The sequence below is a fragment of the Tauraco erythrolophus genome, chromosome 4 (genome assembly GCF_009769465.1).
Source record: "Tauraco erythrolophus isolate bTauEry1 chromosome 4, bTauEry1.pri, whole genome shotgun sequence".
NCBI classification, from domain to species: domain Eukaryota; kingdom Metazoa; phylum Chordata; class Aves; order Musophagiformes; family Musophagidae; genus Tauraco; species Tauraco erythrolophus.
Window position 1 is genome coordinate 27524244 of NC_141468.1, and position 25014 is coordinate 27549257.

The 25014-nt window shown below is 42.9% G+C and overlaps 1 protein-coding gene and 1 long non-coding RNA gene across 5 annotated transcripts; one reads left to right on the forward strand and one right to left on the reverse strand.

The window, feature by feature from the left end:
• Window positions 1-290: 290 nt before the first annotated feature.
• Window positions 291-19926, reverse strand: ING3 (inhibitor of growth family member 3). 4 transcript variants are annotated; one of them, XM_086610496.1, is made up of 12 exons: window positions 19801-19926; window positions 19553-19624; window positions 14877-14977; window positions 13413-13478; window positions 9458-9554; window positions 7534-7605; window positions 6737-6856; window positions 5437-5495; window positions 4908-5098; window positions 3549-3741; window positions 2470-2508; window positions 291-1220 (listed from the first exon to the last, which is right to left on the reverse strand). In XM_086610496.1, the coding sequence occupies exons 1-12, from the start codon at window positions 19826-19828 to the stop codon at window positions 1104-1106; spliced, it is 1155 nt and encodes a 384-aa protein (XP_086466622.1). In that variant the 5' UTR covers window positions 19829-19926; the 3' UTR covers window positions 291-1103. The 4 variants fall into 4 exon arrangements, with proteins under 4 accessions (XP_086466622.1, XP_086466621.1, XP_086466623.1 ...); XM_086610495.1 differs by having other exon boundaries at window positions 5437-5594; XM_086610497.1 differs by lacking the exons at window positions 19553-19624; window positions 19801-19926 and adding an exon at window positions 15165-16044 and having other exon boundaries at window positions 5437-5594.
• A 1966-nt stretch (window positions 19927-21892) lies between these two features.
• Window positions 21893-23611, forward strand: LOC147528827 (uncharacterized). The gene is made up of 3 exons (XR_015222115.1): window positions 21893-22110; window positions 22786-22892; window positions 23591-23611. It is a non-coding gene; the product is annotated as an uncharacterized LOC147528827 (long non-coding RNA).
• Window positions 23612-25014: the final 1403 nt, after the last annotated feature.

Here is a 25014-nt window from a genome sequence, read left to right on the forward strand (position 1 = left end):
ATCCGTGCCATGGAAACAGGAAGGCAATCCTGCCTGTGGATATCTCTTGACATGGTAGAGATTTTTTTTTAACCACACAGCAAACAGAACTTTTGTGCCCGTTTAAGCAAGTGCCACTGATCATCTTGCGATGGGGACATCAAGGCAAACGACATTCCAGCATTTGCCTATATATGTGTTAGTCACCCACCCACCAGAGAAATGTCCTCCTGTACAATGAGCCTTCACATGCGTCACGTAGAGCAGTTTCTTATGCAAACTCAGCTGTGTTCTTCTGAAAACATGTCAAGGACGAACCTTGTTTTGACAAACGTACAGAAAACATTAATTTGAGGAGTCGAGGTTGCTTTATTTTAACACCTAATACAATTCAAATTTAAAGGATTACTTGCACAAAAAAATAAACACATTTGGTATAAAAATTTATCATCACTTTAACACTTTTTTTCATCTTATGGCCTGCGCCTTCTCTGGAGCAGAAACCTATAAAGACTAATGGCACAAGTTTGTTTTATTCTACAGCATTTGTTTTTGTTTTTACATACTCAAGTACCCTAGAGGACAACAGCCCGCTGTATACAAGAACCATTTTCTTCAGCCTGCTGAATTAAGTTTCATAAAGAACGAAAGTTATAAAGGCATTTTAAAAACCATTGTCTCATTTTTTTTTCAGAAGCACTGACTTCTTGCACCATTTATATACATAGTGTTACATAACAGCTCTTGAGTACGGTACATGCAGCAGAATATAACTGTTGTATATAAAACATACATCTAAAATCTTGACTTACCGGAATTTTTTGAAGATTGAATAATTGTAGAATGCCCACTGCTTAGAGAAAATGGTTTGATAGTACAAATGTCTGCATATGTTGGCCACTGGAACAACCCAAGGCTCACTGGAATAGTATCTGTAGCACATCAATGTGCATAAATAATCTACTTACAATAATAAAACACAACTAGCAAAATCAATAGTTCAAGATCTTATGACTGCTATGTTAACCCTTAAGTGGCTGCAAGGAAGTGTGGTGGGGGTTCCTCCCCCTCCCGAGCCCTCTATGAAACCTTTAGTATGTGATTTGCTTTCCAGATGAAGAAACTTATTTATGTCTACTGCCTCTTCTCTTCATTGCAGCTGTACACTGTGGACAGTACCATTTCCCTTTCGGTGCTTCTGTCAGTCCAACACATCCGTAGTGGAACCACTCAATAGGGCACTATAAAAACAAGAGTTAAAGAGAGGGTTTGGAATTTTGGATTTTTTTCTGAAACACCCATCACAAATACAATTCTATGCAAACGAAGTATCAGTAAAAAGCACAGATTCTGCTTTTCACATGGGACAAAACAAGGAGAGAGAAGGCTCTCAATCCCTAACATACACTCGATAAAGCAATAAAAATTCTAGGGGGTCATTTATGAACCCACATGAAAGAGTAAAAGTAATATGTTGTGCTTTAAATACTTAGCTTGAGAACACTAAGTGACACAGAAGTAATCTTATCACTTCTCTTTAAATGCAGTATCTCAGTATGACTACATTCAACTGTTCTTTTTTTTTATTTGAAGGGGACAACTGCTATGAGTAGTGACATAGCTAAAAGTTCCCAGAAATAATGATGAGAAGCTCAACATGAGCCAGCAACATACACTTGCAGCCCAGAAAGGCAACCACATCCTTGGCTGCATCAAAAGAAGCGTGGCCAGCAGGTCGAGGGAGGGGATTCTGCCCCTCTACTCTGCTCTTGTGAGACCCCACCTGGAATACTGTTCAGCTCTGGGGCTCCCAACATAAGAAGGACATGGAGGTGTTGGAGTGGGTCCAGAGGAGGGCCACAAAAATGATCCGAGGCCTGGAGCACCTCTCCTATGAAGACAGGCTGAAAGAGTTGGGGTTGTTCAGCCTGGAGAACAGAAAGCTCCAGCGAGATCTTACAAGCACTAGAAGACTGCTAAAGCGGGCCTACAAGAAAGCTGGAAAGAGACTTTTTACAAGGGCATGTGGTGATAAGACAAGGGGCAATGGCTTTAAACTGAAAGAGGGCAGATTTAGATTAGATATAAGGAAGAACTTCTTCACTCTGAGGGTGGTGAGGCACTGGAACAGGTTGCCCAGAGCAGCTGTGGATGTCCCATCCCTGGAAGTGTCCAAGGCAAAGTTGGATGAGGCTTTGAGCAACCTAATCTAGTGGAAGGTGTTCCTGCCCATGGCAGGGGGGTTGGAACTAGACGATCTCTAAGTTCCCTTCCAAACCACTCTATGATTCCCAGTAAAGGGTGGAGACTTCTAAAAGAACCTGAACTGCAGGGACAGATGAGAGGTCTCCTGAAGAATGGTTCAACTCATATGCACGTTACTCTAAAAAAACTCTCTTACTCTAAAACTGACTCTAAAGAAAAGTAAGTCCTGCAAGCAATAGTTACATGCTCAAGTATCTCATGAACCTTTTGAACTTTGTTACTTACATCTTGGTTATCACAGCCCACCATTTCACCATAGGACACCTATTAAATAAGAAAAGAACAACTTAATAATTATACTACTAATTAAAAGCAATCAATGTTTTCAAAGGGCTAAAGTTAAATTTTCTTCTTTTCAGGAATTTTTCCATTAACAGCAGCAAAAATATTCTGATTTATCCTTTGTTACATAACCCAAAAACTGTCATGTTCACAGCAAACTGATTTTCAAAAATTTTTTATGCAAATAAAATCATAAAACGAGATACTTCTGCATATTTCAGGTTGGAAAAAAAAGGTCAGCATTCAAAACTTGAACAAAGCACATTTTGGTCTTAACAAGAGTGCTCAGCATGTTATCAGCCCAGTTTTTAAGATTATATTGATGCCTGGCATCTCACCTGCATACATGACAATTTCAAGCGCTTTATTTGAAACAATGAAATACTTTCAAGAGAATTACAGAATTCTATAAACTCTAAAAAAGTCACTCTTAAAAGTGTTTAAAATAAGAACAGGCATTTTTAATTAAAAGTTTCTCATGCTGTCATTCAGTCTCTCAAGTTTTTGGATAGCTTTTATAAAACTAGGAGGTTTTTTGGTTGGTTTTTTTTCGGTTTGTGGTGGTTTTTGGGTTTTGTTTTGGGGTTTTTGGTTGTTTTTTTTTCAGTTTGTGGTGGGTTTTGTTTTGGGGTTTTTTTTCAGTTTGTGGTGGTTTTGGGGTTTTGTTTTGGGTTTTTTTGTTTTGTTTTTTTAAAGGAAAGTAGAAGACATCAGGCAAATTCCTTATGAACTTAAAATTTTAAGTAAATTCACAGTGAACCTGTTCAATTTTTAATTTAATTATTCCTGAAGTCTTCATTAAAAGATTTAAAACTCTCCAGGTATGTCGCATCGCTGGAAAACTTGCTTGTTTTTAGCTTCAACAGCTGAGTTCATTATTCATGCCACCAGTAAATAAATAAAAACAGATCAGAATTTCAAGACTGCAAATACAATGTTCTTAAATTAGCAGTCAGAGAAGGAAGTTTAACTACAGCGAAATAGCAGCTCTAGTTGTATTTCAGGTTGGAAGCCATCCTTACCTGATTACAGATGCAGTAACGTGGCTCATTGGGATCATAGGTCCAGTCAACCTGGCTGTTAGAATCAGACTCCGGTATTACTGCCGTTTGCTGAGACAGTTCTTGTGCCAGTGCAGATGAAGAAGAACATGATGATAGAGAGGAAGAAGAGGAAGACGATGAGGACTGCTGACTTGAGGATTTGTTGTTGTTTCTGAAAAAAAAAAAAAAAAAAGGAAAAAAATAGCATATATAATTTAAATTCATTGCCTGTCAAGTGAAAGAATCACAAAACAAGTACTTTGTTGACTCTGAAATACTGCAGTATGTAAATCACAAAGCATCCTTCTCTAGCAGATTTCATTCAACAACTGCAAGAACTGAAATGGACACACTGAATGCTCTTTGGAAAGGAAACAAGTCATACCAGCTTACAAGTGCAAGACGGGCTATTCTAATCAACGGAATTTAACAGCTTTAAACTGCCAAATGGCTTTAATTAATGTTTTTCTCCACAAAAATTTTCCATCAACATCCTTGGTGTCAAGTCCCCATAAAAATTATGTTACCGATAAAACAGGAATTTACATATAAATAACGTCATATGTCATGCACAATAGACAACTGTTTTGAAGATGACTGATTCTATGTTGATCTCCACTCAAGCATCACCAATCACTCCATAGGAACAGAACACAAATTCTATGCTTTCACTTATAGGTCAGATCTGACATCCAAGATATCCATAGATGAAAAATGTTTCTAAGAAAAAAATTATTAACTGAGCTGTGAACACACACAAATTTGTACGAAGGAAAAAAAACACAAGTCCGCTTAAAAGGATGGGCATTTTGAGAAAAATTCTTTCAAGTACAGCTTGTGACTGTTGTCACAATCTGTTGTGACACTGTGTTGTTTAAAATGTTTATAAATTTCATTCTAATCAGAAATACAATTAATTCTGTTTCCTGTCATAGATGGTCAGCCATCAGAAAGCGTTGTGATTATTTGTGAAGCAGCATGAAGTAGATCTCCAGATTATTACAAAACCATCTACAAACCATTGTATAGAAACTCCCAACATTTGCCGTTAGGCCAAATCTTCTCCCCAGAACACAGAAAAATGAGAGAAGAAACCAGACTATATCATGGATGAAAAAAGCAAATCGAGACATTTATTTAAAACCTTGGAGTTAGTTTGCTTAAAGAAAAAAAAGCAAGAGGACAAAAGAAGAAAGCCCTGAACAAAAAAAGGCCAGCAGGCAGTAACTACCTTCTGCTGATTTTCACCCTCCCCAATATTAAATATTAAATATTTCTAACATGACAGCTTAGCTGCCTTAAAAGCTATAATTGCTGTCAACAAGTAAGAAAACCTACTTGCTTTTTCTGCCACTGCGTGAATCTGTGCTTGATGAACTTAACGTCTGTGTTAATGTGGATGCCAGAGCTGATGATGAATATCCAGTTGAATCTCTGGGTAATGAAAATTCTCTTCCAAGCTGAAAATCATTGTTCTTAAATGCTTCATAGCTGGCTTTTAGACTGGATGTTCGTCTTCCTTCCTTCATCTAAAAAGAATACTTATACTTTATCAGATTACACAGTAGAGCTCTTACAGAAGACATGCCAGGCTGCTAATTGCTAATTATTAGCACAGCTTCATTAGTTACCCTGTTAACAAAACGATGTATAGTAAGTGGTAAAAAGGTGTGAGCTAGACAACAAGCTGTCCCTTTACGCAAGTTTTACAGGATGAAACTGTGGCATATAAACAAATATGATAATAAGACAACTGCAGCACATCAGCTGGAAGCGATCATGGGAATTCAGATTAAAAAAAAAAATCACTAGTCTTTCTTCTTAATCAATAGTGGATGGCAGAACGACAAGAATGTTTTGACAGTACCTGCGCCGTGGCTTGCACTGCTTGAGCTGCTGCCATGGTAATTGCACCGGCCCCGGATCCTGAAGATAATGAGCCCAGGTTATATGATGCCAATGGTTGAGAAGAGTTTGTATTGTATGCATTGTTTGAAGAGGATGATGAATTACTGTTTCGACACCCTTGATGAACAGAACACATTTATGAAATTCAAAATGAAACTAAATTCCTTTGCATTTTAAGAGAGTTATATATGACAACCAGTGAAAGAGTAGGAACTCCATCTATGCACCCGAGCAGCCTGACCATTTGGAAAAAAAGTTTAAAAAGTCATTGGACACAGCCAGTATTGGCTTAAGAAAAGGTGTTTGTTCCCCACTTCTCTTCATGTGCAAGGCGTCCTTTTAGAAAGGCCGTTCTCACTATCACATTCAAAGAGATGCAGCTGTCACACCTATGTAAACCCAATCTACACTGAAGTGATGCTGACCACTGTAACCATCGAGAAGAGAGTAAGAATTTGACTGTACACCTATACTGTTTCTGAAGCAAAACTTTCAACAAGTTTTAATTCTAAAAACTACAAATCACAGTTTTAAGGCAACGCAGATTTCCATGGTCATCTACAGACTGACAGCTGCTCAAACATAGTCACATTTCATTTGTCATCTTCTGCCAACTTCCTTCAAAAGCAAAGTAAAATGGGTATATGTGGGAGCTACTTGAAACTGACAAACAGCACTAAATTCCAAAACGTCAGGTAGTTTACTTACTATCATCTCTCAAGATCTTTCAGAAAAGAAACGATGAAACAACGTAATTTTGAAAACGGGCAGAAAGTTGTGGGTTTGTTTTTCAGTAATTCACTACTCAAAAAGACTTCTTTTGAAACAGACAACACATGAAAGAATTTTATTTTATTGTAGCCAAATGCCACGTCAGACCAACCCTTAAAAAAAAAAGTGTGAAAATTCTTTTCCCTTACTTTGGAAATTGTTGCATGCGTTTCTTTTTCCCAAAATAACACTGCATTGATCTCTTATATTGCTACTACTGGCTGAATGAAACTGTACTGTTATCTTCTTCCAAGCAGCGTAAATAAAAAGAAACAGCCAACATGCAGTTGTATGTTGTAATGATAACAGAAGTTGATGCGCTTCATGGACAACACAGATGAGTAACAATGCCTGCAATTTCTCATGTTTCAAATGACTGAAACTCCCAGAGGAAAGGGTATGAGCCTCTGATTTCAAAGGACAACTCATAAATATGATTAAGTTTCTCCTAATTAAAAAGCAATAAAATGCAAGACAATTAAGATTACCTGGTGTGTTTTCTTTAGAAGTATCTGAAGTCAGGGTAGACAGAAGAGCTTCAGATTTAAACTTCTTTTCAGGAACATGATCTGTTGTACTATGGTGAGAAGATGGATTGTGTTTCCTTTCTAAATGCAACAAATGAAGGGAACTTAAATGCAAAACCTTTTCAGCTTGAACGTCAAACTGTAACTAGAGATAATAAAACAGCGCTTTCAACTAATTCCCACCAGAACACTCTTGCGCTTCTTCTGAATAGACATTATCATCATTGCATTATGCCTTTTTTTTCTCCCACAATGTTCGGAGAAAAAGAAAAAAAGTTCTGAGCTTTTTTTTTTCCTTAATATTATTCAACAAAAAATAAAGGAATATAAAAAGTGGACATGTTTTTAAAGTCTCTGTCATGGTTTAGCCCAGCCAGCAGCTAAGCTACCATGCCGCCGCTCGGTCACTCCTCCCCCTTGGTGAAGTGGGGTGGAGAAAATCGCAATGAAAGGGCAAAACTGGTGGGTTGGGATAAGGGCAATTTAATAGGACAATACAAGAAAAATGAGAAGGGATAACAACTACAGTAATACTAGTACAAGAACAATCCAAAACGAGCACTACAACTGCTCACCACGTGGAACCCAGAACTCAGACCGCTCCGGACCCCAATATATAGTCTGAGCACAACATCACATGGTATCAAATAGCCCCCTGGCCAGTCTGGGTCAGCTGCCTGCGCAGTGTCCCCTTCCAGCTTCCAGCAAAAAAAGTTAACTCTATCCCAGCCAAAACCAGGACAGTCTCAAATACTTACTCTCTACTGGAGTGTGAGAATGGGCGTGATGGTTATTCACAGGCTGTGATGGTGTATCCAACTCCAGAGACCCTAAGAGGGAGATAAAAAGGATAGGAAAATTTCAGTCATCACTGGCATGGTTTTGACTTTTAGATACTAAATGAATTTTTGTAATATTAACAAAATCACAATGCAGTTATATATAAATCAGAAGGATTTTTGCTAGAGTTGAAACCCTTCCTGTAGCACAACCAGGAGCCAGTGCGAAGAATAGTTATAAAATAAAAATTGGTGACTGTTGCTGTTCAACTGCTGAAATCAAGAAGTTAAAATCAAGGTCAATAAGGAGAACACAACCACAGCATTGCCCTCAACATGCCACTTATTTGATTCAAATGAGTTTCATACAAGCAGGTGATGGCTGGAGAATGCTGCAGCAAAAGTACTGACAATCTACACCAATTTAAAAAAATGTCTTTCAAGATGATCTAACATTCAACAGGAAGGGCTTCAGATCATTACCCAAAGTTTCTTCACATTCAAAATACACAGAGCAACAATCCAAAGAAGAAAATGAATAAACAGATTTGAAAAAACCCTCAACAACAATCAAAAAAACCCTGGAGGGGGGCACAAATACGAGTCTGTCTAAGAATAACATTTCTTGTAATATGAGGCTAAACAATAGCAGCACAGGACAGACTTTGACCATAAATTTCCATTAAAACAACGTACAACTGTTTGTGTATCAATCCTTGGCAAAAAGATTTTGAACCAGCTGCAATACCTACCAGTTTACACTCATACAGACAATTCAATAAAGTAATTCATGTTCATTTTTCATAATCTGTAGTTTCAACATTTCTTTACCTGTTTTTTTTCCAGTGCTTTCAAAAAGTACATGAGCGTATTACAAAAGTTTAAAGAAAATTATTCTAGAAGAGGTTCAAAGCATAAGGAGATATTTTGGCTGAGTTAACATTAATCATTATGAACCAGTCCAAAGGCTGCCCTCTGGCAGAACCTCAACAATACGTATTTACTCTGAAAGCTAATAATGTTAAGATACTTCTACTTTTAACTTTTTATTTATTTTTTTAAATATCTTAAAGATGCAGCATGCAGCCTGGTACATTTCTGTTTTGACTTCTTGAAATTCTAACTACCTTCTTCACCATTATTCCTAATCTCCTCAAGAGATTTAGGTTACTTTCCACTATCCTTAGGTATGAGCACAGTCATTGTCCCTTAGCTCCATAATCAGAGTAGCTAAACCAACTTTCAAAGTTATCATAATCACATTTGAACTTGACGTCTAAATGCAGATGCGTACAGAAAGGCGAGATTCTTCTACACTAAGTTGGCCAAAAAGCTGTCGCATCACATTTTTGTTCACATTCTGGCCATTAGCATTGCTGTATTTGTTAAGCATGCGGGTTTCTAACGTAAAATATTTTCCCTCGCTACCCCATCACAAAAACCTATTCTCTCCCCTTTAAGAAAAGAAACCCACCAAATACCTATCTTTACTTGAAATTTTACACTTACAACTAAAACAATGACCCTACGCAATTTGGTGGCAATCAATTCAAGTAAGAAACAGTACACTTTCAGCTGCGTAGGTGGCAAGCTTAGGTTGAAGTACTTGTCTGAATACCTATGCTCACTAAGAACAGGTTTAAAGAATTACATACCTTATTGTAGCAGTTCGCAAGAGCAACAGTTGTGCAAAAATATTGTTCTAATTACTCAGTTGTATTTTGACTTCATTGGTAAAAATTGAGGTTGAAACTAAAATTTGAGAATCACTGACTGATGAAAAGTATTCAGATTAAAACACAATCTTGAAACAACTGGAAATACTGCAGGCCATGAACAAGTTTATGATATTTTAATTTTGCAAATTGACTGTCAAGTCTTAGAGAAAATCATGCATACTTACGTCTCTCTAATATTTCTGTAATTCCAGCATTATCTGCTTCAAGTTCCATTTTAAATTTAGCAAGTTCCTGGTCCAGTTTTCTCAAATGACGGTCTACCTGTTTTTGAGAAGAAGCAACAATAAATAACATCCAGTTTTGGAACAAGGATATCTACATCCTTAATCTCAGGCTTGCTAAGTATTTCCCTTCCAGTAATTGTCTGCCATGCTGCACTAAGCACGTATGAAAACACACAGAAGCGTAACTTCTCGGTCACCTACATTTCCCTAACCCAGCAGAGATACTAGAATTTGCACCAAAACAGCACTGTTGCTCCTAAGCTGCATAGTCAATCACAGGACACAATAAGGCTGTGTACTGCCTCAGCAGCTAGAAGCCCTCTTACTGTAGGCAATGTTAAATGTTTCTTTTGAGAAAAAAGATTAAGAGGACTTGGGGGTGTGATGGGTATGGTATAGAAAGAGGGAGAGAAAGAACAATACATGACATGCGCTTCAGAAGAGAATGAGCTGCACGGATGTGCTGGGTTTACAAGAGGGGCTGCAGAAATAGCCCCTGTAAGTAGCTGTGAAAAGCTTCCTCGGCTCCAAAACTGGTCAGACCACCTCTGGCCAGGTCAGACACCCATCCCCTCAGGCTAGGGCAGAGCCAACCAGCACCTCTGCGAATACCCTATTTAAGACGGGGACAAAGGAGCCCAACGGAAGGCTGGACCTACACTGAAGAGAGAGGGAAGCCTGGGGGCTGGCTCCCTGGTCTCCCACGCTGGGCTGCCACTACCCAACTGGAGATGGCCACAGCAGCATGGCTTGGAGAGCTCCGAAGTGCCCCGCTCCCAGGGCGCCCGCTGGGTGGAGTTCATCCTGCTGGGACTGCTGAGGTTTGTCAGGCCCAGCACGGCTTCAGTGGAAAGAGAGAACTGAGACCTGAGAGAAACGGCCATGCAGACACCACAAGGACAGCAAAGATGGAGTGAGTGGGAGGACGTGTGCTGGAGCTGAGATTCCCCTGCAAGGCATGGTGAGATGGCAGGTGGCCCCCCTGCTGCCCATGGAGATTAACACTGGAGCAGATGCCTGAGCCTGAAGGAGGTTGTAGAGAATAGTCTTCATGAGCTGCTGGAGTCTAATGATGAGGTGGAAATGTATCTAAAGCCCGCGGAGAACCCCACGCCAGAGCAGGTGGCAGCTCCCTAAGAAGCCGTGACTCTGTGGGGAAGAAGCTCGCAGTGGAGCAATCTGATGGGTAAGGACTGCATCCTGTGGGAAGGACTCACGTTGGAGAAGTCTGTGGACTGTACCGTGAGGAGTCGATCCACTGGAGCAGGGGAAAAAGAGTGTAAGGAGTCCTCCTCCTTTAAGAAAGGAGCAGCAGAAAACAACGTGCAACAACTGACCTGCAACCCCCCCATTCCCCATCCCCCTGTGCCACTGGGGGAGGAGGCAGAGCCAGGAAAAAGGGAGGGGTGGAGGGAAGGTGTTTTTAAGATCTGGCTTGTTATCCTCTCTGAATGAACCGTTAACAAATCAAATTGGTTTTGTCATCAAACTGAGTATGTTTTGCCCAGGGCCATGGCTGGTGAGTGGTATCTCCCTGTTCTTATCTCGACCCTCAGGCCTTCTGTTACATTTTTCTCCTCTCCACCTCACTCAGGAGGAGTAGTGAGCAAGTGACCTGGTGGTGACTTAGCTGCCGGCTGGGCTCACCTTAATGGCACCCAACATGGGGTTGAGGAATTTGAGATAGTCATTGGGACGGGTAAAGCGCAAAGCATCGACTCGGCAGTGTTGAAGAGCAGAACGATCCTGGGGAACATTGATTGCTGTAACTGTGACGAAGGGCCGAGGGGTGGATTGTTTGTAAATTGTCCATTCTCGTTTAATAGTGTGATGCCGCCATTGTGATGCTGATGTGACTGAAGTTTATGCTTAAATATGGAATTCGCAGAGGTGAGGGGTGGAATGTCCTGGGTTTGTGGGAGGGGCTGCAAAAATGTCCCCTGTAAGTAGCTGTGTAAAGCGTCCCCGGCTCCATAACCAGTTGGACTGGCCTCTGGCCAGGTTGGACCCCTCCATACCCTCAGGCCAGGGCCAAGCCAGTCAGAGCCTCTGCAAATGCCCTATTTAAGACAGGGAAAAAGGAGCCTGAACCAGGGCTGGACCTACACCAAGGAGAGAGGGGGAGTGAGGGCTGCCTTCCCACGTGCACAGCTGCCCATGCTGGGCTGCCACTGCCCAACTGGAGATGGCTGCAGAGGCACACCTTGGAGAGCTCTAAAGTGCCCCGCTCCTGGGCTGCCCACTGAATGGACTTTGTCCTGCCGGGACTGCTGAGGTTTGTCAGGCCCAGCACAGGTGCAGCAGAGAAAGGACTGAGACTTGAGAGAAATGGCCACGCAGACACCAAGGACAACAAAGATGGAGCGGGAGGAGGTATGCCAGAGCTGAGATTCCCCTGCAACCTGTGGTGAGATGGTATTCAGCTCCCCTGACACCAGTGAAGATTAATGGTGGAGCAGAGACCCACGCACAGCCTGTGGAGAACCCCATGCTGGAGCAGATGCTTGTGCCTGAAGGAGGTCGCAGATAATGGTCTCTGTGAGCAACTGAAGGCTGACGATGAGGCCGAGAGGAATCTGAAGCCTGTGGAGAACCCCACGCCGGAGCAGGTGGCAGCTCCCTAAGAAGCCATGATTCTGTGGGGAAAGAGCCCGCGCTGCAGCAATCTGATGGATAAGGACTGCATCCTGCAGGAAAGACTCACATTGGAGAAGTCTGTGGACTATCCTGTGATGAGGGGAACCATTGAAGCAGGTGAAAAGAGCATAAGGAGTCCTCCTCCTTTAAGAAAGGTGTGGCAGAAAACAACATGTGACAAACTGACAGGGGAAGGACGTAGAGCTGGGGAAGGAGGGAAGGGTGGGGGGAAGGTGTTTTTTAAATCTGGTTTTGTTTCTTTTTTCTTTTTGTTTTCTTTTGTTATCCTCTCTGAATGAACTGGTAATGAATTAAATTGATCTGTCCCCAAGCTGAGTCTGTTTTGCCCTGGACCATGGTTGGTGGGTGCTCCCTCTCTGTTCTTGTCTTGACCCCCAGCCTTTTGTTACATTTTTCTCCTCTCCACTTCACTGAGGAGTAAGCAAGTGACCTCGTGGAAGCTTAGCTGCTGGCTGGGCTAAACCACGATAACGGGGAAATTGCAAGTTTACTGAATTGCAATTTGTATGCCACTTACACATTGATAAGCTTAAGTACCGTGTAAAAGGGTCTCTAAACTGAAAATGTAGACTCCTGTGTGTTTGAGTACAGTATGACATGTTCTTGGGTATTGCAAATGACATTTAAAAAATTTAAACTTACTATCACAGAAAGAAACACTGTGTTCCAAATACTTTCTTCATCTGTGGTCATACAGCAGAATACTGTATCTATCTCTAAACTATTAAAAACTGAACAGGTTTTTGCAGTTACCAGCTAAGCAAAAGAGAGGGGGCAAGTTCCAACTTTTTGAACTAGCTTTCAGTTAGCTGAAGTGGAACTAAAGCAGACAGTATTTGGTTTATGCCTACTATATTTAGCGAAGTCTGACTTGCAGGTTCTGTTCTTTGAGAATATGTAAAAAAATATACTTAAAATTCAAAATCCACATGCTATAAGAAAAAGTAACTTGCTCATGGTCTCTTTTAGAAAAAAATAACTAAGACAAAAATCAACATGCATGAAAACCTTAGGACTTCTAAAATAATTTCCATATGTTTTGTATTTAAGTAACACTACCCAAAGCAACAAAATTCTTAAAAGTCCATAAAATATTAAATATTTCTTTCACCAGCAAAAATATCTGCATGTAGCTGACGTAACAGTTCAGGTAGCATAGCTGTAGGCTTATCAAAACGTTTAGAACTCCTTAGGACATAAATTTAGGTAATTCACCACTAGCCCTCTGTCTACTTACCAAATCATATATTTGATTAGCCAGCTGCACTTTTTCATCTGCATCTTCCAAAGCCTTATAATAATCCTGTTATAAAGAGATTTTTTTAAAAAATTATGAACATCATTGAATTGTTAAGCTATCGTTATCCAGCACAAAATGTAAATTAAAAGAAGAAATTGAAGTCAGTTTCCAGAAAGACTGTGAAACTCTACTGTAAACAACAGTCAGCTAAATTTTAGATGAGAGATATAATACATATGAATTTGTTATCTATGCCTTAGAAAAAGCCAACCTACAAGATGTGGACACTTCCTCCTACAGTGATATTTACATTTCTGCAAGAAATTCTACAAGAAAAGAAACAGTCTTGGATTTATTTTATATTATACAACATAAGGCTATGGACTCAACACGAGGTGTTGTCTTTTACTTCATATGAATCTTTAGGACCATTGCAGATACTACTTTGTTTCAAAACTATGCTAAACAGTAGTGTGAGGGGAGGCCTTTCCAGCACTGTAGTTAAAGAGGGATAATGATATATCTATAGTACATAGTTTAAATTATTTTAAAATATATTTACATAACTCCTAAGTGTATTATAAAATAATTTTATTGAAGCAATTCAATTTCAAAGTCTGCTCTAACCAATGAAGATCCACTCACAAAACTTTTTTTTTTTTCTAAAATTATGTTTACACATGCTTTTAGTCCAGAATTAATCAGGCTTTAGTGCCTTTTTATTCTCAATTTCCACTGAAAAGTACCTTGCTTATGAAAAAGCTACTTGAAATTTTGGTCTAACTAAAGTCCAAAGCAAATATTTAATTTACTATAGAGAAGATAGAGCTTTGACTTTTTCTTTTTTTAAATATAGAAATCTATTTGTAATAACCAAGGAAAAAACAGTCCTTGGCCAAATCAGAGGCTGAAGTAGCAAGTGTAGGAGACTAGGAAGAAGTTTCTTCTGACAAAATGATGGACTACCTTGCCAACAATACCACCACCAATGCCTGAGTGTTGAAGGATAAAACAAGACACATCCATCTTATTCCTCCCTCCCTAAAGCTCCATATACCATATGAATAACATACACAAGGACACAGGAAGAATCACAGGAAATGCTGAAGCTAAGCTTGAAAAATAGCCCCTAAAAGAAAGTCAATTAACTTGTGCAGCTTCAAGTCACACAAGCAGGAACAAAAAGTCTGAGCTGAAAATTTAGTACCTGGTTTCCTCACCATTTCAGGCTCATAATTTTGAAAATGCTAGCAACTACTGGGTAAAACTTGAGAGAAATGCTTGATCAAAGAAATCTTTTAGTCATTTTTCTCCTCCTAGGTAGTTCTATCCATCTCTGTGAAGGCCCAAGGGAAGTCACAGTTCTGAATGCTTAAGTCTCCATCAATCACAAGCTATCTTTTCCTAAGGTTATCTTCGCTTGCAAAAGAAAAATGTGACCCACTCCAGTGATATCCTTACTTTTTTGATTGATGTCATTTGTTCTTCTCTCCATTCAGGTTTGTTTTTCTTTGCGTTCATAAAAAATTCATTTACCCTCTGCTCAAGCTGATCCATTGCATCTGTATCACAGGAAAAGATTAAGATAAACGTTATCTTCTCATGTATATAAACATTATGAAATAAGGCAGATTTTTTTTCTTAGACAAAGATGACAGGACTGAAGTGCAAACTATTAGAGAGGAAAAAAAACCTCCCAAAAACCCCAGAACAATCAAGTGACAGTGGACAAAGGAGGGAAATATTTACCTTAATTTCCAAGAAGCAGAATTGTATTCTGGTAGAAAAAGGTTCATCAAGAAACTTGTGCTCTCCAGCATGGGATAGGCAGGACTCCCAAGTTCTAAAGGTTTTTCATCCCTAAGAGCAGTGGTAGCGACTTAAAGCACCACCCAAACTCCTCACCCAGGGCTCTAGAACACTGACTTTGGAACATTCTATCCAGTTACAAACTGAGCAGGAAACAAAACATTCTCTTAAGAGAAACAGTCAAATACAAAAACAAATAATTGAAGAAATTAGTGCCTCAAAAAGGTAGAGCAACTGAAGAGTCAAGGCCCTCTCCATTGTGTGATAGGAAGGATGAGAGCAAATCAAAAGCACTCAAAAGTTATCCCCACCACCACCACAGGGTAGCACTAAGGGGTAAATGCACTGATGAAATACTATTTGGACAGGATTCTCACTTATAGAAAGTTGAGAAATACCATAAGGGAAAAAATAAAGCCACCAATTCTCTAACATTAACTATCGTAAGAAAGAAAAAAGTCAACTATGAGTTATTTGTTTTGTTGTTAATATATTGAGACAGGAACAGCGTTTCCCTTCACTTTTCCTTCACTCTCCTTCAAAAAAAAAAACAAAACCAAAAACGAAGCACCGAGTTTACTATTTCAACAGATGCACACTTGTGCATGCAACAGCATGCTTATTTCCAAAAACATGCAGCTGCCTCAGTTAAACTATCTTTGACAGGCTTGCTAGTTTCAGGATAGACGATAATACTGAAAATTTTTTCACAGCACTCTCTGCAATACTGTCCAGATAGCAGTTTCAAATTAAACATGACAATGCACCAACTACCTACAGACTTCGGGCTCTGGATGTAAACCACAAGATACTTTCCAGAAACGACCATTAAAACTGGATCACATGATGGCCATCATCTCTTACCAAAAAAGAAGGGGGGAAAAAAAAAAAGTGAATTCACTAGTTCAAGAAACTCATGAATCTCCAAGTATGATTAACTCTTCAAATCCAATGGAGCTCAAAGGTTTTCTCTTTGTTGAGAAGTTGAGAAAATTCACAACTAGAACTAACTGTTCATGTGAATAACCGAAAATCATTCATACTAAGTGATCAAAAACATTCATTGATTTTCCCTATGCTAGGAACATCCATCATCAAAACCAACAGGAACTGAACAACTGACCGAACAGAGCGCAATTAATGCCAAACCAGAACAACTGTGATGAAGACTCACATCAACTTTATTTAAACCCACATAAACAAAGGAGTCAAACAGTTTTTCTATGAAACTTCTTCCCAGCCAACCCCCATCTATATACTGGGCATGACAGTACATGATATGGAATATTCCATTGGCCAATTTGGCCCTCAATCCTAAATCTAAATTCAAATCATAAACTAGAAGTTGTGGGCCCTTTGTCACAGCTACGTTCCCCCCCAGCCTGTTGTGCTCCTGCACACTGGCGAGAACATGGGAAGCTGAAAGGTCCTTGATGTCTCGGTACCAACAACAAACATCAGTGTGTTATCGACATTCTTGTCATAACAAATCCCATATTAAATCCAAAACACAGAGCTCCTCTAGCTGCTAAAAAGAAAAACTAACTCTGTCCCAGTCAAAACCAGGACAACAGGCTAAAGATGGGGGAATCTCTACAATGAACATTTTCTACTTGCACTGTGTTATTCAGGGAGATTAAGAAGCCTGAGCAGCAAGCAAACAGCACACAGTTTACGTGAAGACTTCTAAAAGCTTTCTTCTTTGACCAAATAACTATAATTTGATCCATAAAACCAACAGACGAAACATCTATCTCCTATTCCCAGCCTGCAAACAGCTAGGTGATAATTATTCTAATGGCTCCATAGACATGAAAAGAAAAAAAAAAAATGTTCCCTCTTTACTTTTTATTGAGGACACATACCAGTCAGTGTGAAACCGCAGAAGGGAAAACTTCCACAGAAACTTGTTCTCTTCTGAATGGGCAGAAACGGCAAAGGGTAACGCAGGTCAGCTCTATTAAATTATATGAAAAGTTATCTCTGGTACACTCAAGCTTCTTCACCTTTTCCTTCCCGCTACCTTTTTAATCCAACTGTGATATATTCTAAGATATTAATTTCTTAGATCATATTTCCCAAGAGAGTTGCCAGAACTTCTATTAGAAGAGAGACCCTTTTTCCAGAGCTTGACATTTTACCATGGAGGCCTGATAATCCATGATTTAAACTTAAATAGAGAAACACATTTTATGTTCCATGTGGAGCTCAGCTAAAGCTCAAGAGTCAAGTCACAACTGAGATGGTCTTCACTTTTCCCGCAGCAGCCTTATCAGGACATACAGTAGGTACAGCTGGTTTAGTATTTCTTCCAACAACACCAGCAGCACCTGCCCCATTGGAAATGCACGTGGTCCAAACAGAACATAAAGCCAACATTGACTCTAAAACACAGTAGCACAATTATCTCTGAATTACAACTCATGTAGGTGTCCAAGACTGCATCACTCATCAAAGTACTTCAGAGACACTGAATCTTCACAGCAAATCACTATGTCACAGCATAAGAAACCTCCAGGTTTGCACGTAGTATTCAGTGGGCAGTTTGGCAACTGATGTTGAAGAAACGCTAGTCCAGAAGTTTCGTAAATGTTTTTGGATACTTTGTTACTCGTTGTGCAAGAATTACAGAGGTACTAAGGTCCGAGAGAATTTTTCTCTGGGCCTAAGGTTAGTCTTAGTATACAATATTCAGTGTTATTTGCTACTTCCAGTACCACAATATGGAGTGTTATTTGCCACTTCCAGTTAATGCAGAGGAAATGACACTACTGCAACCTTGGCAGTGCTAGTTGGCTCACTAGCAAAAAAACAACTAGCTTCTTTGCCTCTCTACTAAACAGAAGAAAAATTTGTGAACTTACCCAGAACTACCCAATTCAGTGAGCTGCTCACTCCCTCTCCTGGTGCTCCCTAGCGACAGTTACTTTAGAGGCATTATCTCCCCAAAGGAGCCATTGCTCTGTTCCCACAGCTTTAAGGACCAAACCCAAGACAGCACTTAGGCCATGGTATACAAAGAAATGCTACAGACAGTTCAAAGTGTGTCTATAAAGTCCATCACACAGACGTGCTGGGTCTACTAAAGTAAATATTGAAAAGAAAGCCCGAGATCTCACTTCAAAGTATTGTAGGTTATTGTTTTCAAGAACTGTGCTCCCACATAGTGTTGCATTTTGTATTCCTGTATGGCATTCACTTGTTATTTCAAGCCTCGCTCTTTCTCTCGTTCTTCTCTACAGTAGCCGGACCCTTCTGTATTGACAATTCCTCTCATCGTTTATGCAGTAACAGTTACACTAACAAAGACCTTTGCATCGCACTTACAGCTGAACGTTTTAATTGCGCTTTAAATGATAGCAAACCTAGCTGGGTGTTACAGGACACCTAAGTCCAAGATGAGATTGCATTAGAAAAGATGAAAAGGCAATACATCCTGAAAACAGCATAAGGCAGTATATTATTTCTGGATATAAGCGGAGATATACAAAAGCGATCTACAACAAAACTTAAAGCAGACTGTACATTTGGTTACGTGTCAGCCAGGGCACAATAGGCTAAGCACAAAGCGCCTTCGCATATGCTATCGCGAGGGGAGCTGGCTGGAAAGTTTCGGACACAGCGTGACACTACCTGCTGAATCTAACTCATGTTCCAAAGGGCCACCTCTCCTGCCTGGAAACCACTGCTCTTAGGGATCAAAAATCTAAAGAGTTCGGGACGCGCCACCGAAAACGCTTTCGGGAGCAGCACAAGCCCGGGAGCGAAACTCCTCCAAGATCCTACTTGCGCCGAGACCCGGGCTCGGGCCACGGGCGGGGACCGGGCGGCGCCACCCGCGGACTCCGCGCCAGGCGCGCGCGCCCCGCCCCTCGCCGCGTCCCGGCGGCTCCCCGCGCGCCGCCGGGCCGCCGCGGCGCCGCCTCCCGCAGCCGCACCAGCGAGCGCGCCGGCCCGCAGGAGACGACGCCGGGTGCCTGGTGCGAGGAGCCGCGCTTGGCCCCGCGGCGCGGCCCCAGGCACCGGAGCGGAGCCGCCGGAGAGCCGGGGCGGAGGGTGGGGACGGGGCGCGAACGGCCCGGGCCAGCGCGCGGGTCGGCGGTGGGGAGCGGAGCTGCCCGCACAGGTCGGAGCGCCTCGGCGGCGCCGCCACCGCCGCTTCGACCCTCCTTCCTTCCTTCTTTCCTCTGCCTTCCCCTCCCTCCTCCGCGTCCCGCCGAGCCCGCGCCCTGCGGCGGGCCGCAGCGCCGAGCCGGTGCCCGCGGCCGCGCCGCGCCGGCGGGGGTGGGCGCTGGGGTGCGGGAGGGGAGGGGGCGGGACTCACGTACTCTGCACCTGCAGGTCCATCTCGCGCATCTCGGTGAACCTGTCGCGCAGATCCATGGGAAGCTGCTCGATCACTGCGGGGACATGGAGGGGCGGGGGAGAGAAGGGAGGGAGGGAAGGAGGGAGGGAGTCAGTCAGTCACTCACCGCCGTGGGGGAGGGGGGCGCCGCCTCTTCGCCGCGGCTCCCCGCCGGCTCCCCGCCACCGGCCGTGCCCGGCCGCCCGGCACCCCCGTCCCGCACACACTCACTCTCCAGATAGTCCTCCAGATACAGCATGGCGGCGGCCGGGCCAGCGCCAAGGGGCTTCTCGCTAACGGGGGCTCGTCCCTTCCAATATGGCGCCGCCGCCAACAACACCAGCGGCTCGACTCAGCGAAAACAACATTGGCGGCTGACGGCGCTCGCTCCGGCCCGGCCGCAATTGGCTGTCCGCGTCGCTCCCGCACCCCGTGACTCGCGCCCTCTGCCGCGGCTTCACGGAAAATGTAGTCTGCGCGCGGGGAGGCGGCGAGAAACTACGTGCGCCGCCATGCACCGCGGCGGCCGCACCGCCCCCCGGGCGTGTCGGAGGCGGCGACAGCAGCGCGGCGCCCGGGCGACTCTGCCCGGCCCCGCCGCGCTGGTGCTTCCCGGCCGCTCTCATTTCGTCCAGTCCCGGGTCCCGGAGGGCGCCGAGGCGGCTCTTCCCGGCCCCGCCGCGCCGCTCTCGTTTCGTCCAGTCCCGGGTCCCAGAGGGATCACCTTGCAGGATCCGTGCGGTTTTCCTCCGGGAGCCCACTCTCAGCCCTCGCTTTGCCCGGCAAAGCTCGGGCGCGCGGCTGCCGGCCCGCCGCGGTGTGCCCCGGCCCCGGCGCAGCGCCGCGAGTCTGGCGAAGAGAAGGGGGAAAACGCGCCGCTTTTTGGTCAGGCTCTGTGCGTTTATCCGTTACTTTAAGCGCTCGCAGCGGGTAATAGTGCTTAAAAAGGGTAAGAAGGGGCAAAAACTAATGAAATCACTCTAATTTCGGGAGTGACCCGGGGTGAAAAAAGCTGCTGTGTTGGGCGCACATCGTGACGCGGGTAGGAACAACGTTACGGGCGCTGAGAGCACAAACTTCTGTGCGCTCCAGAGTCGCTGCTCGGAGTAGAAGAAAAAGATTAACAAGCAGATAGTAGTGACTGCGGTCCAGTTACAATACTTCTTACTGTAGTTTATTTTTACATGTTTGGGGCTGAGGTTTTTCATGCAGCTTCAATCCCCCAAATAGTGTATTTCATCACTGTTTTATCACTATCTCATATTTATTGCGCTAGTCATGGATCAATGCTTTTATCGAGTTAGGTTTTGGGGTTTTGAGTGAGGAGAAGGAATTTTTAGGGCTTGCGTGCTGTCAAGTGTAGGTACAGGAGCATGAGAATTGTGGTAGCAGAACAGGCTGGCTTTCCAACATGCTTTTTATCTTCATGTTCTCATCTGTGCCATATGCATCCAAGCAAGCAAAGAAAGTGTATGTTTAAACCAAGTCTGAGTAAAAACCTGCGTGGGATGTTTTCGAGTGTCAGGACCATTGGAAAATGGTGTTCTTTTCTCATGTTTTAAGTTCACGTATTGTGAGTAGTTAGCTAAGGACGACTGAATTTTGGGAAGTGAGGTATAAATTTTGCGTATAGCCTGTATGAAGACTGATGTTAGCTATGTCTCAAATACATAGGATATAGCTAAGCTTTTTTTTTTTTTTCAATCCCTAGATGGAAAAAAAAAAAGTGTAACAATGACTATCAACTTTGCGGAAAAAAAAAAAATGCTGTGCCAAAGTGGTCACTTTCCATACTCATTCCATCATTAGCCAGGTAGTCTGTACTGCCAAAACAGAAATAGCAACTACTTTCATACATACCAATAAACAGTTTTTAGCTGGTCATTACGTTCAGTTACTATCCACCAGAAGTCTTAGTTGAAAGAATCTGTATACTATTGCTCATACAGATCACTCCTTACTGTACGGCTTCTGACGGACAGGTGTAGGAATGACAATATTTTTTAAGTTTTGCATGAGAAATTCCTTGGCTGCATTTTGTTATGTAGAAGGCAAGACTAGGAATACAAATGCCTGCACTTTTATTGAAGTGAAAGGGTTTGATGCAGGAAGAGATCTTAGCCCATGCAAAAGCACAGCAAAGTAATGATATCCTATATTCATTAGGAGAAAAGCTATGTGAATTTAGGGAAGTCTGAATTGATGGTGTCACTTTATTTTATGCTCAGTGGTGGCTTCAATGCTTTTTAAAGAAAAAAAATCGTAGACACATTTAGGAGCATGTTTCATGCAGCAAAAGTTTAAGAGAACAATATTGTATACAAATGCCGTACGGTCTTCCCTGTTAAAACCACAACTGAAATGCAGTCACACAACAAGTTCTTACCATTTGCTTCATGTCCAAAATCCTAGGACAACCAGGACATTGGGATCTTGTGACTTCTCCGATGCTCCAGTTTTCGATCCTGAGTTCGCCACATTTTCATCTTTGCAAGCTTGGGAAGAGCCAGCAAAATCCTCACTGGGGACTGTTGTGCAGGGGTATTTTTGTCTAGTCCCTGTGTGTTGTGGTGCCCAGATCAAGAAAACCAGGAAACACAGTTCTTGGTGCTGTGTCTCAGTCGCTCCCTTCAGTAACAGCATGTGCACTGGCTACATTAGAGGAAAGGGAAAATGAAACTCAAGCATGCCAACAGGCTGCCGTCTTCAAGTGCCCCCGTTTATGTTTCGTGGTTTATTGGAATGCTTGAGAAGTTTTTATAAAAACAGGAACCTGCTTCAAAAATTGTTCATTTAGTGCTTTACAGCAGGGGATGGGAGGGGATTATGTGGTAGAATAAAAATGAAAATACAATTCAACTTTGTTCAGTGTCTATTGAAAAGCAAACAGGAACCTATTAATCTACCCATAGTCTTCTTCAGGTTTTTTTTTTCAGGCAAGTGGAGAAACTGTCACATTTTTCATTTCTGCCGATGTTAATTCATAGTGTGTAGTCAAACGAGTAGCTACCCCAGTAGTAGCTTCAAACCCCTTCAGTAGGATTGTGTGTGTATAAGTGCTGCTTATCATGACATACTGATAGAACTGAGCTTAAACTGACCTTTAAGAAGTGATTATCCACTCAGGCCATAAAAAAGAAACTATTTTTACGACGGAAAACTTCCTGTTGTGTGTAAATGTAAAGAATTAACGCTATTGATTAACTCTACTTTTAGAACAGCCTAATTAGAACAGCTCCTGATAAGGAAACATGGATTAACGACAGTGTTTATTGGGATGCAAACAGAGTGAAAAAGAACTAAACACCAACTGTGAACTCAAGGTAAAAATAAATTTGATTTGTGAATTCTAGTCAACATTGCTCAAAAAACGTCCGTACAGCAACAGAACTGCTTACCACAGAGAAAGGGAGGGAGGCCACAGGAGCTGCTGTTTTCTGCTGTTGATATGATGTTATTAATGGTGATGGCATTTCTCCAGCAAATGTTTCACATAAATCATGTATCATCACTTGTGACAGAATGATGGCATAGAGGAATATTACAGTTGCCCTGTGATCTACCTTAAGCTAATTGCTTGCATAGTTTTCATTAGTTTTCAACAGACAGGGAAAAAAAATGATTAAAAACATGGATTTATATTCTGATATACACTTCCCAGATGGGGTTAAGACTTTTAAATCTTCTCCTTCTCTTCTGTCTTACCCATTCTAGATCTCTGTAATGTCCTTTTTCTATTATTCTAATTTCTTCTATCTCTTCCCGCATGTAGGGTTGTTTGCCACATCTCTAACTCCATCCTTTCCATCTTCATATTCTACCTGCTATCAATCTGTTGGTCCTTCCCTTTCCTTGTTCCTTCCAGATCCATTCTGTCTTCTAAGCTGTGTGATTTCTAGGGCTTTCTGTACCCATTTAAGAGCTCTCACAGTTGCATATTTTCTTCAGTACTCTGATTTTTAACTCTTGTCTAATACAGTGTTTCCAGATCTATAGTCCTTATATTTTGTTTGTTTTCAAGAAGGACACATTTCTAATGCTTTGTCATGGTTTGATGTGGAGGGGGGGGTGGTTCTGGTGGCAGGAGAGGGGTTTTGCTCCCTGCGACCTCCCCGGTTTTGGAACCGGCTTAGGCTTAGTTCTGGCCACCAGATCAGACTGCCATCCCCCTCGGGGTTGAGCCAATAGGGCACCTCTGCGAATTGCCCTATTTAAGTCAGGACAAGGGAACCGGAAAAGGTGCTTCGCCCAGGATCGAGCAGAGAAGGGAGGAGGGCACTGCCCCCGCTCCCTGGCTCCCAGCCGGGCAGCTGCCTGCGTCGGGCCGGCGCCGCCCACGGAGAATGGCGGCGGCGGAGCCAGCTGGGGAACTCGGGGGCACCCCACTCCTGGGGTGCCCACTGGGCTGAGTTCACCTGGAGAGGACTGAGATCTGAGAGAAACAGCCGCATCGACAGCAGGTCAGTGAGGATGGAGCGGGAGGAGGTGTGCCGGAGCCGAGTTTCCCCTGCGGCTGATGGTGAGATAGCAGGCGGCCCCCCTGCAACCAGGACGGCCTCGGTGGAGCAGAGACCCACTCGCAGCCTGTGGGGAGAAGATGCCTGAGCCTGAGGATGGTCGTGTTGGGGTGCACGACAAGGCAGAGAGGCATCTGGAGTCTGCGTGACGACCCACGCCGGAGCGAGTGGCTACAGCTCCCTAAGTACCCGAGACTGTGGTAAAGCCCACACCGGAGCAATCTGTGGGGAAGGATTGTTTCCAGTGGGCTGGACTCACGCTGGAGAAGTTTGTGGATTTTTCCTCGTGGGTAGGGGATCCATTGGAGCAGGGGAAAAGGGTGTGAGGACTCCTCCTTTAAGAAAGAAGCAGCAGTAACAGCACGGAATGAACTGACCTGCACTCCCCAGTCCCTGCCCCCTGTGCTGCTGGGGGGAGGAGGTAGAGCCGGGAGGAAAAGCGGGGGGGGGAAGGTGTCGGTTTTAAGATCTGGTTTTGTTTCTTTCTGTCCTCTCAAGTAATCGGTTTTTGTTTCCCTTTGTCCTTCTAAGTAATCATTAATAAACTGTTTTGCTTTGAGAAAAGCTCTGCCTGTTTTGCCCAGGACCATGGTTGGTGGGTGCTCCCTCTGTTCTTGTCTCAACCCTCAGTCCCTTTGGTGTTTTTTTTCTCTACTTTACTGGAGAAGGAGAGACTGTGTGAGTTTTAGTTTCTGGATCAGCCTAAAACCACGACATGCTTCGATTTGAAAAAATCAGGAACGACCTACCCAACCCATACCTAGACTGACACTCTAGGTCTCAGCTACTGCTGGTAAGTTCCTGTGCTTCAATTTCTCATAAGGGAGCCTCGCTGCCCGTTGCACACAAGGATTGCTGACTTATGGAGCGCAGAAAACAAGGCCTGTCTGTTACTGAGGGCTAGCCTGCTCTCCTGGAAGAAAGAACT